Raw genomic sequence first — 19,190 nt, 5'->3', positions numbered from 1 at the left:
GGTATAGTTGTAAAACAACCAATGGAAGTATAGGAGTACTTGCTAGTATAAATAAATTATGTATGTTCCTAAGAGGAGGGAATTCAAGAAGAGACAGAGGGAGGCTCTCTCTGCATACACGTTTCTAAGCAAAGTGTACCACCACCGCCTCCCTAGTCCCCCCTCTTTCTCTTTTTCTCTTCCACCATCACCTTCCTTCAAATCTCCGAAAACCCCAAAAGCCACAATCTGTTTCTGAATCTGGTAACCCCTCTTTTTTCTGCTGTTTTTTTCACTCTAAATCTTGAATACTTTACTGGCGGGAAATACATGTCTTGCAACTTTTTTCCTTTGTTCAGTTAGATTTGTCAGTTGAAATTGTAATTGGGTTTTTTGATTTGTGCATTTTAGTGTAATGCTTGTTTGTTTATATCAGTTTTTAGAAATGTGGTGTCTTTTGGTATATATGCTTGCTCAAAAAGTGTGGGGGCTCCATTTTTATTTGGTTTTGTAGGGTTTGTTTTACGTGTGTTTTTTTCTCGATTTATGCATTTTAATGTAATGTCTTTTTGTTTACTTAAGTGTTAGGTTCAGAAATGTTGTGTCTTTGGTATATATATATATATATATATATATATATATATATATATATATATTTTCGTTTATTTTGTGGGGTTTGTGTCGTGTGGATTTTGCAGTGTTTGTTTAGATAAGTGTCAGGTTCAGAAATGTGGCGTCTTTGGTATATATATTTATGTAGGAGCAGTCAATTTATTCGATGCTGTTTTCTTGATTTTGTAGGGTTTTGTGTCATGTGAATTTTGCAGTGTTTGTTTACATTAGTGTCAGGTTCAGAAATGTGGTGTCTTTGATATATATATGTATTGCACAATTTATTCGATGCTGTTTTTCGATTTTATAGGGATTCTATCATGTGGATTTTCTGTGTTTGTTTACATAAGTGTCAGTTTCAGAAATGTGGTGTCTTTGGTGAATATATAGCACGTAGGAACCGTCAATTTATTCGATGCTGCTTTTTTTATTTTGTAGGGTTTGTGTCATGTGGATTTTGCAGTGTTTGTTTACATTAGTATCAGGTTCAGAAATGTGGTATCTTTGGTATATATATGTATAGCACAATTTATTCGATGCTGTTTTTCGATTTTGTAGGGATTGTATCATGTGGATTTTCTGTGTTTGTTTACATAAGTGTCAGTTTCAGAAATGTGGTGTCTTTGGTGTATATATAGAACATAGGAACCGTCAATTTATTCGATGCTATACTGTTGTCAAGAATATGCCATAAATGTCGGATCTTTATTGTAATAAAGTAGTGAATTTAATTTGTCGTGCAGCTGTTTTGGGATTCATGAATCTTTATCTCATAGTGTTTGTCTAATATGGAATTTCTGTCTATTACGGGTAATGTAATGCTGTTTATACATCAGCATATGTGCCAGAAATGTTGTGCCTTGGAATACTTGCACGTGGGAGTCGTGTGACCGCATTCTTTGCGCGGTGTTTTGGAATTTTTAGGTTCTGATTTTATACGGCTTTTGTCGTGTTTTTTTTTTTGCTTTGGTGTATTGTAGGGGATTGGAAATGCCGTTATATAAAAGAAAGCCATTTGCTTTGGCGGAAAAACCAAAGGATTTGAAGCCTAATGAGCCCGTGTTCCAAGTTCGTTTTACTAAAGAGATATTTAGGGATTATAGGTAACTCTTCAAAAGTTATGATTTTTATTGAAATTAATTATATTTTCTTTTTTATTTGTGGTATTATTCTAATAAAATTACTTTGGTGAAAAATGTAGTGAGTATCTGAGACGGATAAACCTGTATCGCCATAGGGTGTGGACATGCAAATTGACGGGAAAGAATTACTTGACCTATGAGGAGGCTTTGGTTTCGGAGAAGAAGGCAGCAGAAGTAGTTCAGAAGTTCCCCGAGGAACTAGTGGCTCCGGTTCTCCATGATGTGCAATTCAGTAAGTCATACATTTTCTTAGCTTTCTTGTCTATTTGGAATTCTGTTGGTGTTTTTAGTACTAGAAATAATCCTAGCTGGTACGTTTACCTGTGAATGTGGAACTTTTGAGATTCTTTGTTTTGTATGGGTGGGAGGGTATGACCATATATTTTATGCAAGGGAGGGGACTATGAACCTTAAAAATTCAACGAAGCTTGCCGAACTGAGAGGCATCCTACATTTTCTGCTTTTCTTTTTTAAGATCTAGCTTCACTTAATCGAGAAGATATTGTAAGACAGTGTTGGGAACTCCTCAATCTGGAACTGTTAGGAGCTACTCCGATATTACTTTCTTATCCTATCTCACCTGTCAATGCTCCCAACACTTGCTAGTGTAATCGTTTTATACATGTTCTTGCTTAAGTGTTCTTCAGTTTGTGGAGAACATTAGTACATTTCTATGTTAACTGATGATTTTTGCCTTGAGTTCATGCAAATCTTTCCAGCAATATTCTCTTTCTTAAATGATCCAGCGAGCTCGTTTATGTCTTCATTTTCAATTTAGTTAGCAACAACACCACACCCTGTGTGATCCCACAAGCGGGATCTGGGGTGGGGAGGGTGTATGCAGACCTTATCTCTAGCTTGTGTAAGCCTGTAAAGTTGAGAGGTAATTCCAATAGACACTCAGCTCAATAAAAGTGTAGTTCAGCATCACCCATAAATGATCTTTTGGTTAGTATTATTAGGTTTAAGGAATCTGCAAGCTACTGTTTCAAACGTGAGTCTAGATGTGATTGGTTTGCTCGTGTCACAATTCTCGTGGTTTTTTACAGTAGTTTTTTGTATTGATAATCCTTGGTAATGGCTGGATTGCAGGTATGCTCAGTTTAAAAGATCTTGGGGATGCTGTTGCTCAAAAGCTACAGGGCTGTCTTTCAGAAGGTAGTGAATTATATGGGAGGAAAAATGATCATGTCTATTCCTGCAAAATTGAGAGAGTTGTGAAGGATGGTGAGAAAACTCGTTATGAGGTTGCGTGGCTAGACAAATATGAAAGACTGCCTAAGAAAATAGTCATCGATGAAGAAGATCTGATTAGGTGCAAAGGGCGATTTAGTAGAGCTTTCCTAAGGTCTTTTATCAGAGAATCTACATATCGAAGTATTCCTTGGGTCTTGCATGAAAAATTGGCAAAGAAGCATGGGATTCCAACTGATCCTCCAGATGAGCTTAAAGACCAATTTTCTGTGGAGGATGGTGTGGTTGTTATAAATAAGAAGAGAAAGAAAAGTGAAGATGCAGTAAGTGCTCTAGTAACTTTTAACATACTTTCCTATTAATTTTGTCGCTTTCATGTACTAATAGTCTTGTTTAATCAGGAGGGAAAAGAGAATGGCTTCCATGATCCGTGCGAGATAGGAAGAGGTAGTGCTGATAAATGTTGGCTTCTTGTAATTTACTTTCTATTGTCGAGAGTTGTTTCTTCTACTTATTGGTACTTACATTGCACCCAAGGTGTGGCCTAGTGGTCAATGAAGTGGTTAGAACCATGAGGTCTAGAGATTAAAAAACATCAGGCCTGATACTCGTTGTTGGTGGGAGGTGACATGTATCTCGTGGAATTAGTCGAGGTGTGCCAAACTGGCACCAACGCCACAACCATTAAAAAAAAAGTCTGATCAAGGATAGTACTTCGTATATGTGAATATATTTACTTAACGAAGTTGCATCAGATCTTCAAATTGATAGACAGTTTGTAAATGTTACATGCTTACTTGAATTTTAACATTTAGGTATATTAGGTGTTGTGTCACATTATTCAGCAACACATTTATAAGTATTACTAAACCATGAAATTTAAGTAATTGGTTAAACGGAAAAAACTTGAAAAGAAAAATCACTTACTTTTCCCAGACACAAATTGTTGTGCAACAACTTGAATATGTTTTATGTTTACTTGGAAAGTTTTATAGTGGCTTAGAAATTTCATGTTTACTTTGAAGTATTACATATTCTGGGATTTTATAATTTAATAGAATCTTTTATTGAAAGAAAGATACCTCCTATTCTACCTTTATCCTTACATGTGGAACTGGTAGTCATGACATGAAGCGGTACTTCTGCTTTCTATTTTCTCACGCACCATATTAACAATTTCTCTTCACTGCATTGACATTTGCAGAAGACAAACTGAAGGCACAGTCCATTCGATATCCAATCGATGATCTTTTGGTGCAATACACAGAATACGATAAACAGTTGGCTGAACGCCCTCCTCCGTGCAGGGAATTTGACGTCCCAATGGAGTGTGTAGGGAACTATTTGATGGTATGGGACTTCTGTACCTCATTTGGCAGGTTATTGAACCTGTCACCGTTCTCTCTTGAAGATTTTGGAAGGGCTGTCTGTCACAAAGGCAGCAACCTTGTTCTCATAACTGAATGTCATTCAGCCCTTCTTCGTTTTCTTTTGAAAGATAACAGTGAGTATTTCGTAGCTGTACAGAAGAAAAGACCAAAGCTGAAGGTAATATTTGGATCACGTTATGTTCTCTTTCGAAGGTCTTGAATTCTCAAATCTTGAAGGATTTATGTTTTTCCCAGACACATGATTGATTAACCTTCTTTAAAAAAAAAACTCTTGAAGGATTTATGTTTTTTCCCCGAACATTTGATTGATAACCTTCTTGTGCAACACAGTCTGATCAAGCACTATATCTTGTGAACTCTGATGATATTAATATCTTTAGAAGGCAAAGTTGGAACTTGTCCTGATCTTAGACAAGCGCCATTAAAATCCCGAGGGGACCATTGGAGGGAAAGCATCTCAGGGGCTAATTCCCCAATGGCTCGATGCTGGGTGGTGGGGCTTTCGCCCCCTTGCATGCTCAGTGTCTTGGATATTTGTTTTGGTCGGAGTATTATTTTTCAAAAAATAGCAACTTCTTGGTCGGAATATCTTCTTTCTTAAACTTTTTAAGGTTTTTTACTATATCTTGTATAATTTGCTTATGTTCTATTTCTTGAATTCGGTAATTTGTATGCTGTTGCCTATCTATGTTATTTTACTAGGCATGTAAAATGTTTTGAATTTTACACATTTGAATGTATTCCCCCTACTAGTCATACTTTTTGCTACTTTTAATAAAAATAATTATATCAAAATGTTTCTCATGGATAACCTCTTGCCAATGCCCATGACCTGAAAAGAATATATTGAAACTTGCATACCTTATAACTTAAAAAAAAATAAGAGAAGAATAAATTAAAGCTCACAGTTGAAAGTTTAAATTAAAGCTCACAGTTGAAAGTTCACTTCAGATATTAAGATAATTTTATTAATGCATATATTTGCAAATTGACTCATAAATCAGAATATGTTTGACATATTGCACCAATGGGATATTTTCTCTTACAATGCAAGTAACTATTAACCATGCTTTCTTGGTGTAAACTCCCTGATGATATAAGCTGCACATTTCTTTGTTGAATACTGATAATTGTCTTATCTAAACCTTTCATTTTCTGCTTCCAGATTACTTTAATCACCTGGACAGAATATTTGTCGGACTTTTTGGAATTGATTGGTATTGTTGAATTGTCTAATCATATTGGAACAATTAAGAGGGGTCACTATGGCCTTCTAGACATTCAGGCCAAATTGGCAATCTTGTGTGAACTGGTCTGTCGAGTTCTTGAGACAGAGTATTTTAAGCAGAAGTTGGATGAGGACATTGAAAAGCAGTATGCACTTGCAGCAACAAGGAGAGAGGAAATTTTGGAAGAATCTAGGAAGAAGAGAGAAGACCATTTGAAAATACAGTCTAATGGGAAGGAAGCAACAAATGGGTGTGGCAACTCCTCAGATACTGGTAGCGATAACCACCTCAAAGAGAATGGAGATATGCCATGTAGCAATGGCAAACGAACATCTCAATCAAAACATTCAGTAGAAAACAGGTTTATTTGTTTGTACTTGAAGTTATTCTGGAATATGAGGTCATTTCATGATGTTGGTTTCTTATTTTCACTTTTCTGTCTCTTGTTGCTTCCTGTCTGATGTCTGATAGTGAGAGTGAGCTAGCAGTCTCCTCATTTAAAAATGCTAAGAAGAAAAAGGTCGACGACAAAAATGCTACATCAAAGATGAATGCTTCCTCTAAGACTGCTTCTGATAAATTGATAAAGGATGAAGGGAAGGAAACATCAAAAAACTGGTCACTGGCCCAAAGAGCTGCTCACAAAATGCGGAAGAATGAGATAAAGGAGCATATTGAAAAGAGGAGTAAGGAGCAAAGGGTGAGTACCCTCCTCTGTCTGTATCTAGTTCTCTGGTTCTCTTTCTTTGACACACAGGCATGTTGTCTCATGTTAAACAGACAGGTGTACAGAAGTTTTCTTAACGAGATGTCTGTTGAAATGGCTTCATGGTTAATTGTGAATATAAATGTTTTTTAATTATATTGGTTAAAGATGTGTTCCTTATGTGTCTGCATATTGCAGATAGAATATCTTGAACGCGAAATAGAGAAGAAGGTAATACGCAGCAATCCATTGGGAAAGGACAGAGATTATAATAGATATTGGTTTTTCCGCCGTGATGGAAGAATATTTGTTGAGAGTTCAGATTCCATCCAGTGGGGCTATTACTCTTCCAGTGAAGAGGTATAGATACTAGAACACATTTTCTCTTATGGTCTTTTGTTACTCTGTGATGTTCAACTTTTCCTTGTAACAGCTTGATGCTCTGATTGGATCACTGAATGTCAAGGGTGAAAGAGAGAGGGCTCTTAAAAAGCAACTGGAAAATCTCTATAACAAAATAAGGTAAGTTGAGCGTCGGATGAAATACTTTCATTTGCCTATATTTTTTAATTGGAATCTTTGACCGGACTTAGGAGACCACAGTTCTGAAAAAGTAAATCATGTAACGGAACATGGTGGTTGGTATTAGTATTGACTCATGAGGTTTGCACTCAGGTGATCTGAACTTATCAAAATAAAAATAAGGTGAGTTGAACTTTAATGAAACATCTTAATTTGTTTATTTTATTTTATTTGAATATTGGAAATCAAGATAGTATTATATATACAAGTCCTAGCAACCTACTCAATCAAGTTGGTGCATACAAATCATATGTACTGAGCTTGCTACATATATTACTTGTTCTGGACCGGCGAGGGACTTGGTGAACTTATATGCAAGTTGATCATGTGACGGTTTCTCCAAGGTATCTTTTTCCCTTGGAAAGTATGCATTGTTCCTCTCCAACTAGATGGTCTGAAAACGGATACGGGAGTAGTCTTCCAAATCTGTTTCATGATTCTTGAGGTCCTTTTATCTTTGCCACTGAGCTTCTAGAATCTTCAGAGGTTTCTTCTCCGTCTCTGAATGTCTTTGTTTTTATAACTTATTACAGCTCGGTACTTGAAAAGAGATCGAAGGAGGTAGCTCAGAAGGCAGCAACAACAGACGATGCTGATGTTCGGAGATCAACACGTGTCCGTGCTCCACCAAGAGATAATCCTGCTGTTGCCTTCTTGAAGTACGTTAACAAGTGGAAAGAAGACTAACGTAGAAAGTTAGGCGGCTATGGCAACATACTCCGCTGTTCAGAACTGGTATCGTAGTTGCAGCTAACCATCAATGGCAGGTCATTTTTTTTTTGGGCAATTGAACACTGGCCATGTCATGTTAGGAATGAATGAAATTGTATTCTTTTTCCATTCCTGTGATTATGGTACAGATGTAAGGTTACCGTTCCAATTTTGTATATGATGTTCATCCATCGGCTGGTTAGTTTTATTGATGTAGTAATTTTGGGGTTGTCTGCATTTTTGATCGTGTATTGTGTTGTTGTTATACTACATGATAGTACACCATGTTAAGCTAATTGAAGTAAATGCCTAGTAGTATTAAACTGGTTTGTATCATAATAAGCAGGGGCTGTGGAACCCCCTTCGTATGTTCACTTGTGAATCCCTTGGTGTCAATCTTGGCTCCGCCACTCATAATAAGTGCCCCTTATGAGAGTAAAGTTTATTGGAGACAGTTATTGAAGAATAGAGCAAGATTTATCTTGGGATTATTTTCTCTATTCTATGTACCAGACACTGAAAAATACATCACTAAAAAAGGATAACTCGGTACACTAAATCTATCAATTATGCGTTGTGTTTGAAAAAGGGTCTCACCATAAGAGTGTTTTTTTTGCAGCATTACTCTCCATATAATTTTATGTTTAGAAAAGTACGTGCATATATATACAAGAAGGAAGCGTTGTTGTAGATAAATATGCTCCATTCGCTCCTAAATATTCATTGTATTTACTAAAAATAGATATTTTATGATACTATCTCTGATTTAAAATAATTGAACATTTTTTATAAAATATTTATTTTAATTTAGTTATCTATTTTATGAAAGCAAGACTAGATGTAGGAGCCCGCACTAGCACGGGCCCAATAATAGTAACATAGCTATAATTTATAATCGGTAGTTGTAGCTTCACAGTTGATAATTCAGAGTCGTTGAGTCAAGATTTTATATTTTTCTTGATCAATTATCACAATGTAAGATTAAATGATAATATGAACAAGGGACGAGGCTAAAATATGTCACTGAATTATCAGAAATGACTCATTTATGTCATCCGTTAAAAGTTGAACTCATTTATGCCATCGCCGTTACAAAACTGGGTTATCCATGACATTACTTTTAACAGCTGGTTTTTAGAAAACAGCTTTGCCACGTGGCAGCTAATTAGAGGTCCACGTCATTTTAAAAAAAAAAAAATTAATTTTAAAAAAAATATTATAAATATTTCTTTTATCAATATTTAAAAAATAATAATAATAATCCCTCAACTTCCCAACCTTATACATTATATATTTATATAAAAAAATCTTATCCTAAAGAAAACTAGCTCAATCATCTCCCCCTTTTCCTCAACCCCCTCAACTCCCTCAACTTCCCAACCTTATACCTACACAGACACAAATAGGGACATAGAAAAATACAAAGATAAGAGAACGAATAGAGGGGATTAGGGAAACAAAAAGGACAAAAACAGAAAGAAAGGGAGAGGAACCTTGAAAAAAAATAAGGACTGGGAGAGAAAAACAAGAAAAGAGAAGAGTTAAGAAGAAAATGGAGTAACATTTGACAAACAAAAAGCAAATAACATAATCTGGTAGACAATGAGTTGGAGTTTGAGGTTTGGTTCGTGGTTTCGAGTTCACAGCTTCTTCTTTCTTTTGTTGGCAACTATTTTTCCAAAAGGTAACCCTTTACCTTTCTTTGAATAATATAATATCGCGATTATGCGAAATTCAATTTCAATATTATGGAGTGGAGTTGCTCTTATTTTACATTTGTTGTTGTAATACAAGAGTATTCAAATCTTTGTTATGATTAAATTTGAAGTGAGATTAGATATAATATATGATCCATGCATGCATGCATATAAATGATTATCAAAAAAGAATAAATGATAATGTACACACCCGCACACAATACTTTACTACATACATTTTGCATGCATACACACAAAGAGGGAGAGAAAAAGTAAGGAAAAAGGAATGCACTAACAGAAGAAATTGTTCACATTTTTGCATTTTTATCTCTCTCTCGTGTACTTTTCGAAGTGTTGAGAAGGATTAACCATTTAACGTCTTTGAATTGATCATTTTAATATGGTCACCTTTATCATTTGGCAAAATATGACAAGAATACGATTCCGTCCTTTATTATCATTGCATATAAGGACTAGCAATGGTTATGATGAACTAGAATTTCAGGTTTGAATATTTTGGGTTCATGCATAAATAAATACCTAGAAGATTGGTCAAATATATATATAATAATTTTAAAAATAAGAATCCAGAAAAAACATAAACATTAGTTATATGCAAAATTTATTATTCGTTATTTGATAAATAAAAGCATAGAAATATGTAATCTATAAACTTCATAACCAACACCATTTTAAAAAAATAAATAAATAAAAAATTATAAACAAAAAAAAAATTATAATTTTTTTTAAATTAAAAAAAAAATGACATGGACCTTTAGTATGTTGTCACGTGGCAAAGCTGTTTTCTAAAAAACGATTGTTAAAAGTAATGGCATGGATGAGCCAGTTTTATAACGACGATGACATGAATGAGCCCAACTTTTAACGGATGACATAAATGAGCTATTTCTGATAGTTCAGTGGCATATTTGAGTCCTTTTCCCTATGAATGGTAAGTTATCATGTAGACAATCACTGATAATTGAAAATATTCAAACTTGAATGGAAAGATGTCAAATTACTCTGTGAACAACACTGATAGCAAATAACAACAAAAACATCTGCAAGGTATTAGAGCAATACTGTCTTCAAAGTTGTTGGTCTACCTTAATATTCTTCACCATCTTCTTCATCATCAACTCCTTTAGCATCAACTTGCTCGTAGTCTTTTTCAAGTGTAAGTAAATCTTCTGGGGCTTCAGAAAACCCTGCCTCTTCTATGCCTTCTCCAGCATGCCAGTGGACGAATGCCTTTAGAAGCCAGTTGGGCATTTGTTCAAATCCCAAAATCGAAAAAATAAAATCACACGGTTCCATCCACATTAGAAAGTTTTCTGTACTCTGTTCAGATACAAGTAGCTCACGCTTGTTATTGGTGCAAAATATTTACCAGTCAACAAATTGAACCGTCCTCTACGTCAATACGCTGTATATTTTTGATGCATTGGGTCACATTTAGCCATCATGCTTGAGTGCTCCAAAACTGCATTAGTTATCTCAGGTGCTGATAATTGCTCATGGTATGTATTTTCAGCTAAGATGACAGGGGGCATATGATGAAAGCATAATGGCTTCATTGTAAACATCACAACCATATCAGTGTGTTCTAAAAGAGAATGAGTTGAAAGAACACTGTTATAAGGTTCTGCAACAGTAATGGATTCCTAAAATTAAAAAGACATAAATAATCTTGCTGTTACAAATAAAAGATGCATGGTTATATATGGTATTCACCTGGGGAGAAGAGTAGATAGTAAACGCAATGTTGGAATTTTTACCATAATCAACAGATAAGTATTCGGGCAACAATAAACGCAATCCAGAACCAGTACCACCGCCAATAGCATTAAAGACCAAGAATCCTTGTAAAGCAGTGCAGTTATCAGCTAATTTTCTAATGCGATCAAGGCAAAGATAAACAAATTCTTTGCCAACATTATAATGTCCTTTGGCAAAATTATTAGCAGCATCTTTCTTTCCGAAAATGAGCTGTTCAGGATAGAAAGCTGATGATAGGCGGCATTTCTAACTTCATCAATAACAGTCGGTTCAAGATCAACAAATATAGTTGTTGGTACATGCTTTCCAACACCAGTTTCAACATACATGGTGTATTCCAAGGTCGTAAATGATTCATGACCGTGAATGGGGCTGTAAAACTGAGGTGGCGGTGTAGACATCTAAAATCTGTGGACTCTTCAATAAGAATTCAAATTCTGTTAGAGTTCTAGAATGCTACTTTACCCTAAATCTTTCTCTCATAAATCAGATCTGCAAATCTGTAGCCACCACATAAAGATGGAAGCTCTATTGGTACTTCAAGACTCGTCATCAAATCTACATTTCGACAAGCCTTGGAGTAGGGGGCATTTGTAGACATCTAAAGTTTGTGGGCTCTTCAATAAGAATCCAAATTCTGTTAGAATTCTAGAATGCTACTTTGCCCTAAATCTTGCTTATTTAAGGGGTAACATGTTCTCTGCAGGCATCTTGAATATCCCATAAACTGATGGGTATTCGTAAAAAGATCGGGATCTCCAATATTCCATAAAATTATGGGATATTCATAAAGAGATCATCCTATGTTCGAGAATAAGCCACTAACGGCCCTCGAATTACGGAGGAAATCAAGAGATCGAGAATAAGCCACTAACGGCCCTCGAATTACAGAGAAAATCAAGAGAGAACAATCAAGGAAGGAACAGATTTGTAACCCATATACTTAATCAATAAAAAAATTCTTGTTTCTTCATATTTTTGTTTGTGGTTAAAATTTCCTTTCCATGAATTTAAATTATGTTGCAAACAGGCGGACTTTATATATATATATATCCAAAGTTCAATATAATTCACATGTCACGCCAACATACTGAACAATAGCTCCTAAAAAACTCTCACATCTTTAATTTTAACATTCCACATAACATGTTCATGATTACAAAATTAAAGGGCATTTTGGTACATTCGTATATCTTTAGTTTAAGATTTTCAAATTCAAAAGCTCCTTTACTTTCTTAAAACTTCATATCATGTAGCATGCTAACATTACCTAAGCTCATTTTGAACCTCCTCTATTGTTGATCTTCGCGGAGAAGTTCTATTACCAATAGCAACTCCCATGGAATCATCCTTGAAATCGATTATAGGATCAAATTCCGCATCACATCTATGTATGCGCACCTTAAAAGTTGAAGGATCTTACCCACCATCAATACAAGCCTTGATCAAATTCCTTAGACAAAACAATATTTAGAAGTCATGCAGGAGTTGAAACACCAACAAATAGTAACAACTGATATTAGCACACAGATAAAAAAAGAGGTATACCCCTTTCATGGATATAATAAGGACTTGCATAAAAAATATCTCTGGGTGAGAGGTCAGACATGCTCTATTTTCGATCAACTTGTACTGGAAAATAACAAAACAATAGTATCAAGTAGCGAAACAACTTCCAGAATTCTGAATTAGAAATTCATGCTACGCATTAATCTAGCTAGCATTTTGTATTCATAATTAACAATCAATGTTACAAAGGAATTATAAACCAAGCAACAAAAATCAAGTAATTCAAATAACATTTCTGAAATTTTAGTCACATTAACTACTGTGATCGAACTGTACGGATTCTGAATTAGAAATTCGTGCAACGCATTGATCTAGCTAGCATTTTGTATTCATAATTAACAATCAATGTTACAAAGGAATTATAAATCAAGCAACAAAAATTAAGTAATTCAAATAATATTTCTGAAATTTTAGTCACATTAACTACTGTGATCGAACTGTACGGATTCTGAATTAGATATTCATGCTACGCATTGATCTAGCTAGCATTTTGTATTCATGCAAAATGTCGTTCGTTTTTTATCCTTTTAAAACTGTGTCCTCACTGGACAAAATAGTCATTAACTTCGCCACTGTGCATTCCGTGCTGGTGTCAATATTAAACGTGTCAATTGGATGAGTACTTGTATGTCTTCACAGCTAAGGATAGTTGTGGATCAGCACACAAAAAGGGATTATCAATCTAAGGGCTTTTCAATCTTAATCGATTTGCTGAGCTGCTGCTGCTTCTCAAGTGAGTCTTCACGGTTGTTATTGATATGCTACTTTGTCAGGATACAAAAGGGCTTTTCATCGATTTCTTCATCGCTGAGTTGCTTTTTCTCTTAGGCAAGTCTTCACGGCTGTTATTGATGCTAAACTGTTGTTGAAATTTTCCAACAACAGTTTTACCAATTTCAAACAAAGGGAGTATATTAGTAACACGTCGTTTGGATTGTTGGTACATATTGTTTCAAAGGATTTCTATGCCCTTCAACGAAGGGAAATATTGCTAACACCATTTGTTTGAAAGGTTTTCTACACTTTTAACTCTTTTCTCTCTCTTTTTCTAATGATTCTGTTGGAGCATTCAGTGCTGTGTATAATTAGTGGCTTTAAAGAGGCGATGATGTTTTTGTCATATTTTATTCCCTTCTGATCAGATTAATGAGCATTTGATGTTATCCGACGCGTATCTTGGCGGGCCATGCCACCAAATTTTCTGATGGTTTTGCAGCCATGGCGTTGTTGGAATCTCTTGCTGCCTGAGCTTAATGTATATCTGAGTCTCAATTTTGTCTGTTCAGCTTGGATTTGTTTTATACTTAGAGCGTGTTTGGTAGAAAGGAAAATATTTTCTAGTGTTGAGGAACATAAAGCAAAAAATATCAGAAGGGAAGGAATGAGGCTACACAGAGCAGAGGATTTTCGTTGAAAGGGTAGTTGCCTCTCTCTGCTTTCAGCCTATGATTTCTCCATTAATGTGAGAGCCCCAATAACACTTCTATCAATTCCAAACAAAGGGAGTATATTAGTAACATGTCGTTTGGATTGTTGTTACATATTGTTTCAAAGGGTTTCCATGCCCTTCAACGCGTTTTTTTTTTCTTGTTAATGCTTCATCGGACTTTGAATGTTGCCGGTGGAAGCAATGGTGGTGAGTGTTATTGGTGGCTTTAAAAAGGCAATGATGATTTTTGCCAATTTTTATTCCCTTTTGAGCTGATTCATCCAGCATTTGAGATTATCTGATACGTTCTTGGCGGGGCATGTTCTCAGATTTTCTGCTGGTTTTTGCTGCCATGGCGTGGTTGGACTCTCTTTTTGCTTGAGCTTAATACAGATCTGAGCCTCACTTTCTCTATCATTTTAGGAGTTGAATAAAGCAAAAAGCTCAGAAGGAAAGGAATGAGGCTAACAGGGAGTTGACAATTTTTCATTGAAAGCGTGGTTGCATCTCTGAGACAAGAGCAAAGTATTACAACTTTAAAAATCTTTTGAGGAGTACATGACCAGTCAAGGGTGTCTTATTTCTCATTTTGTTACATATGAAATTTAGTGCGATACTTAAATGTTAGTACAATGTTTTCGATGCAGCAGCAACCAAGTGCCATTCATAACCAACAAGAAGATGCAATATGTCGTACGCCTGCCGATAAATGTATCTTGAGTTTTAAGCTCAGATTGCCAACTCCAGAGATAGAAAGGGCTGTGTATATAAAGGAGATATTGGAACGTAAATCATCTCTGAAAACGCTTCTCTTGCTATTGGTTCTGACGGGAACATCAATGATAATAGGGGATGGTATCTTAGACACCAGCAATAACAAGTATTCCCACCATTTTAATTTGTTTGTCTTAATTTTCTTTTTAGTTCGTTTCAAAAATTATGTTTCTTTCTTTCTTTCTCTTTTTTTTTCCCTGGGGCAAAACAAGTGTATTTGGACGGTTTATGTCGTTTCGTTTGACATTTTAACAAAACGGCTTCTGAAAAAATATTTCCTTTTTGACAGTTATGTCTGCTGTTAGCGGATTGAAGGGTAGGATAACAGGATTTAATACAGGTGCATTTGCTTTTTATCTATCCTGTTACTGCAAATGACTACTACTGAGAAGCTAAGATGTTTGTGCTCTATCAAAATGTTAAATTATTACTGTTGGGAACTTTTTCATGGAAAACCATTAATGTGATTGATTGTTACAACAACTGCTCTCATTATAACCGCTTTATTCAGCATACAGAGATTTGAGTCAAGTAAAGTTGGTTTCACTTTCGCTCCAACTCTAGCACTGTTGTTTTCCAGTCTGGGGTCGATGGGACTTTACAAACTGCTGACGCATGATGTTACAGTTATAAGGGCTATAAATCCAGCTAATATCTATCTCTTCTTCAAGAAGAACTCGACCAACAGATGGTCAGCTCTTGGTGGCTGTGTATTGTGCATCACTGGTACGTGAAGTTAATGTAGTCGTTTTATTTGCAATAAAGTTGAAAAGAATTTGGCATACATAGAGATCTGACCAACAACGGATGTGTTTGCAAACGTGTAATGTGGGTTATGTCTCTACTTCTGTATGCATAATGGAAAATTGTTGATTCAGACATCCGTAACCAAAAGATTGCCTAAAATTTCTTCTTCTATAGAGTACCAACATATTTCTGATACAGGACATATTAATTTATTAGTCTATTTCCCGATTGCTCATTCAAATGCTTACATTCATAGATCCAACACAATTTGCAATGTAATGTTATAGTTATGTTAAATATGTATATATGGAAAAATTCATCTGTAGAACCTTTGTAAAGATGTCGAATACAAATATGATGCTCGATTATAAAACCCGTGCTATTTACTATATCTTTGCAGGAGCAGAAGCAACGTTTGCGGATTTAGGCCATTTTTCTATGAAGTCTATACAGGTTTTTTCCATTGTCCCTTCACATTGTCTGCTCACCTCAACATAATATCTAACAAGTAACAACAACCTATGTTGTTGATAGGTATAAAGGTAAACGATTAATCTATATGACAAGCTGCCGATTTATGCACACTCAATTTCTAAAGACTTGATATTGTTTGCTGCTGTTTTCTCAACATCAAGCTTCCTATGCTTAAAATTCATCTAATTTCCATATCCTCAAATTATCTCTAGATTATTCCCTCCATAAATTCACTGATTTCAGTGATAACCATTCCTCTATAAATGATAGTCCTTTGCTGATTTATTACTGATTAGTGGTCAGAACACACTTTTTTGAGAGAAACTGGTATTGCAGGTTTGGTTCTATTTGCAATTGGTTCAGAAACTTCCGGCTCTTTTACTTATGCAGCTTTTCACTGTGGTGTGACGGCACTGCAGCCCACTTTTGGAGCTGTTGGCCGCTCGGGTGTTATGAGCATAGCTGAAAGCTTGGTACTCATATTTCTTTTGAAGTGCAATTCCTTTCCTAATAATAGTTTTGAGTTCAATACACTGAAATCTAACTTTTTGTCAGGATAAATTAGGCCCTTTTTGTAGAAATTCTGCGGATTGTGTGATTGTTCTGGTCTTCTGGATATCATTTGGGGGAAGGACCCAGATGATGTTTCATCCAGAGACGTTCCCTTCACAGATCCTTCTTCAGTTAACAGAAGATGCAGATATCTGTTATGACAGAATCAAGGATATTCCTTGCATCACTTGTCCGAATAAACCTGAAGAATCTATGTTTGTGATGGTAAGAGAAAAAGGAAGCTTATTTAGCCATTAGCTTGTGATTAGAACACGTAATCAATAGTCTAATGGAGGTCTTTCCCCCCTGTAGGTGAAACCTTCATTTGAACCTTCTCAAAGACATCAAAGATGACTTGGAATTCTGTTTCAAGCTGGCGAAGGAAGAATCTTTGATGATTTTACCTGGTAAAAGAAAAAATACTCTTAGAAAGCTAATAAAACTGTCGAAAACAATAGCCAGGTTTTCTCACTCGAACAAATGTCTCTTTCGTGGAAGACTGTCTTTTCAAATTTCATTATTTTTTTGACGTCTTCGAATGTTTCTCATATGCTTTTAGTCGTTAGGGAATTCGTATTCACGGATCATAATTTGATTCTTTTATCACGCAAACAAGCCTTTAATTGCATCCAATTCAGAAATCACTTCTTATGATTTATATATAGTTCAGTTCAGCCACTAAAACTGATGCATATTCATGTCCGAGTATCATTGCAACTGATGCAAAGGTAGACATTTTTCAAATTTTATTAGACTTCATGAATGTGTCATCTTGTATGAACATGAAATTTGTCATAGCTTTCGTGTTGGTGCGTTGATTCACAGCATGAACAACATTTCCTATCCAAGTAGTTGTAATTGATCAGTTACCTGGGAACTACCACATACCCATAAATATAAATGTACCATGTCCTATTACTGTAGGTTGGTTGTTATAAAAAAGTGGCATTTCATTATGTTACCGTTTTGCAGCAAAGTGATCTGATGTTCTTACAGTGCAAGTGAACTATTTGCTTATCTACCATTCCTTGGATCAAGTCAGTGAACTATTTGCTTAACTACATTCCTTACATCAAGTCATTTTATGAAAAGCATTATACTGTAAGCATGGTTGATTTTTAATAAAAAGATCAACGCGAACTCTATTTTTGCAGGGATACTACTCTTATTAGATGTTGATTGCATATGGAGGAACCATCTCAATGAGAATGGTTAGCTTCTGCCGTTTCTTCTATCGATCCCTCTTTTTGGAGAGGAATTTATATACAAGATAATGACTGATGCAGATGAATCCATTTACATTTTTCTGGTGTGGATGCTAAATCAGGAGTGTGAAACGACAGTTACGTAAAATATTTATAACAGCCACCAATTCTCTTGAGCTTAAAAATTGTAGAGGTCGAGGCAATACCAAGTCAAACACGAACTTGTAAGACAACACTACTTAATATGACACAATAGAAATAATGGGAAAAAAATGGTGAGGAGATGAACTAACCGAGGGTTTGGATTGGTATCCTCCTAGTGTAATTTTTAGCGCACATTTTTGTAAAGATAAGAATAGTATTATGTCCTCTTGTAATTTGTACAAGAAAACAATCCTTTTTATTTTATAGGGGGGATGAAGGAAATTTTGTTTTGTTTCATGGAAAGCTACCTATGTGGATAAACTTGAAAAAGTTCCCATATACAAGGTATGGAGGGATTGGGCTCAGGAGCACGAACTTACCAATTTGCCAGATTCCTGACGTAAATCCGTCTAATACTTTCATCCACCAGCGATGATTACGTTTGATTATTAATTCCATTAAATACAGTTAATTTCAGGCTTAAAGAACTTGTATTTAATTAAGGTTTAACATGAATGAAATACAGGATACAACAATGGAATATCATCATCTACCTATCCAACAAAGTCTCTAGCTAATAGGTGGGTCTTTGCTCATCACAGAATTAGTAGATAATGAGGAGGAATGGGATTAGCTTGAGAATCAGGGTAATCTTTTGTTGTAGACGTGGCGAACTACAAAGACTCAACAACACTCTGAAAACAATTCACTACAAAGATTCAACAACACTCTCATACAGGATTAGCACCTCACTACAAAGATTCAACAACACTCTCATACAAGATTAGCACTTCGCTACACTCTAGAAAGAAGTCATACAAGATTAGCACTTTATATCAGCAAGTCATAGCCAAAAATATCAAGCACGAGTTCTTTAAGGAGTTTGTGAATTACACACAGATTGAATGTCTCCTATTTTATTCTAGTATGTATTAGGTACGATGGTTAAGGCGAATGAATATCGAAAATACGTGTGCATTGTTATTATGTGAAGTATATTTTTATTTTTTTTATTATTGTTAAGCTTATGCTTAAGCCTCACAACAACAACAAACTCAGTGTATTCCACAAAGTGGGATCTGGAGAGGTTAAGATGTACGCAGTCCATACCGCTACCTCTAAAGAATTAGAGTGGTGGTTCCCGATAGACCCCGACTCAAGATAAAGAACAGTAAATAATGGGATGGATGACATAATAGGAAAATCAGGAATAAGAAATAATAAAATAGATATCAAAGAAGTACGAAATACGAAACATAAGAACGACACAAAAT

At 35.4% G+C, this 19,190-nt stretch overlaps 2 protein-coding genes and 1 pseudogene across 39 annotated transcripts; 2 read left to right on the top strand and 1 right to left on the bottom strand.

The window, feature by feature from the left end:
• Positions 1-75: 75 nt before the first annotated feature.
• LOC107851114 (DDT domain-containing protein DDB_G0282237) lies at positions 76-7,783 on the top strand. Its single transcript, XM_047400488.1, has 11 exons — positions 76-243; positions 1,573-1,694; positions 1,793-1,965; positions 2,826-3,250; positions 3,329-3,374; positions 4,132-4,475; positions 5,484-5,908; positions 6,019-6,247; positions 6,452-6,613; positions 6,687-6,775; positions 7,369-7,783. Exons 2-11 carry the CDS (start codon positions 1,582-1,584, stop codon positions 7,520-7,522), a joined length of 2,160 nt encoding a protein of 719 aa, XP_047256444.1. The 5' UTR covers positions 76-243; positions 1,573-1,581; the 3' UTR covers positions 7,523-7,783.
• A 2,878-nt stretch (positions 7,784-10,661) lies between these two features.
• LOC107849554 lies at positions 10,662-11,423 on the bottom strand (annotated as a pseudogene).
• A 1,674-nt stretch (positions 11,424-13,097) lies between these two features.
• LOC107854327 (glutamyl-tRNA(Gln) amidotransferase subunit A) lies at positions 13,098-18,909 on the top strand. Of its 38 annotated transcripts, none has more exons than XR_007048030.1 (10): positions 13,101-14,900; positions 15,084-15,134; positions 15,306-15,520; positions 15,942-15,994; positions 16,352-16,488; positions 16,571-16,792; positions 16,880-17,604; positions 17,722-17,778; positions 18,443-18,497; positions 18,581-18,909. XR_007048030.1 is itself a non-coding variant. In XM_047400484.1 (9 exons), the coding sequence occupies exons 5-9, from the start codon at positions 15,385-15,387 to the stop codon at positions 16,919-16,921; spliced, it is 507 nt and encodes a 168-aa protein (XP_047256440.1). In that variant the 5' UTR covers positions 13,107-13,324; positions 14,444-14,545; positions 14,671-14,900; positions 15,084-15,134; positions 15,306-15,384; the 3' UTR covers positions 16,922-18,213. The 38 variants fall into 38 exon arrangements, 15 of the variants coding, with proteins under 15 accessions (XP_047256429.1, XP_047256440.1, XP_047256439.1 ...); XR_007048032.1 differs by having other exon boundaries at positions 13,107-14,900; positions 16,880-16,974; XR_007048031.1 differs by having other exon boundaries at positions 13,107-14,900; positions 16,880-16,974; positions 17,540-17,604; positions 18,443-18,909.
• Positions 18,910-19,190: the final 281 nt, after the last annotated feature.

The sequence above is a fragment of the Capsicum annuum genome, chromosome 12, assembly GCF_002878395.1.
Source record: "Capsicum annuum cultivar UCD-10X-F1 chromosome 12, UCD10Xv1.1, whole genome shotgun sequence".
NCBI lineage: Eukaryota > Viridiplantae > Streptophyta > Magnoliopsida > Solanales > Solanaceae > Capsicum > Capsicum annuum.
This window is presented reverse-complemented; position numbering and strand designations above follow the sequence as displayed.

Excerpts from the sequence above, each read along its gene's own strand:
- LOC107851114 (XM_047400488.1), top strand. The coding sequence starts at position 1,582 with ATGCCGTTATATAAAAGAAAGCCATTTGCTTTGGCGGAAAAACCAAAG. Across the intron at positions 5,909-6,018 it reads AAACATTCAGTAGAAAACAG|TGAGAGTGAGCTAGCAGTCT; the intron begins GTTTATTTGTTT and ends GATGTCTGATAG. Across the intron at positions 6,614-6,686 it reads ATTACTCTTCCAGTGAAGAG|CTTGATGCTCTGATTGGATC; the intron begins GTATAGATACTA and ends TCCTTGTAACAG.
- LOC107854327 (XM_047400473.1), top strand. The coding sequence starts at position 15,385 with ATGGGACTTTACAAACTGCTGACGCATGATGTTACAGTTATAAGGGCT. Across the intron at positions 15,521-15,941 it reads CTGTGTATTGTGCATCACTG|GAGCAGAAGCAACGTTTGCG; the intron begins GTACGTGAAGTT and ends ATATCTTTGCAG. Across the intron at positions 16,793-16,879 it reads AAGAATCTATGTTTGTGATG|GTGAAACCTTCATTTGAACC; the intron begins GTAAGAGAAAAA and ends TCCCCCCTGTAG.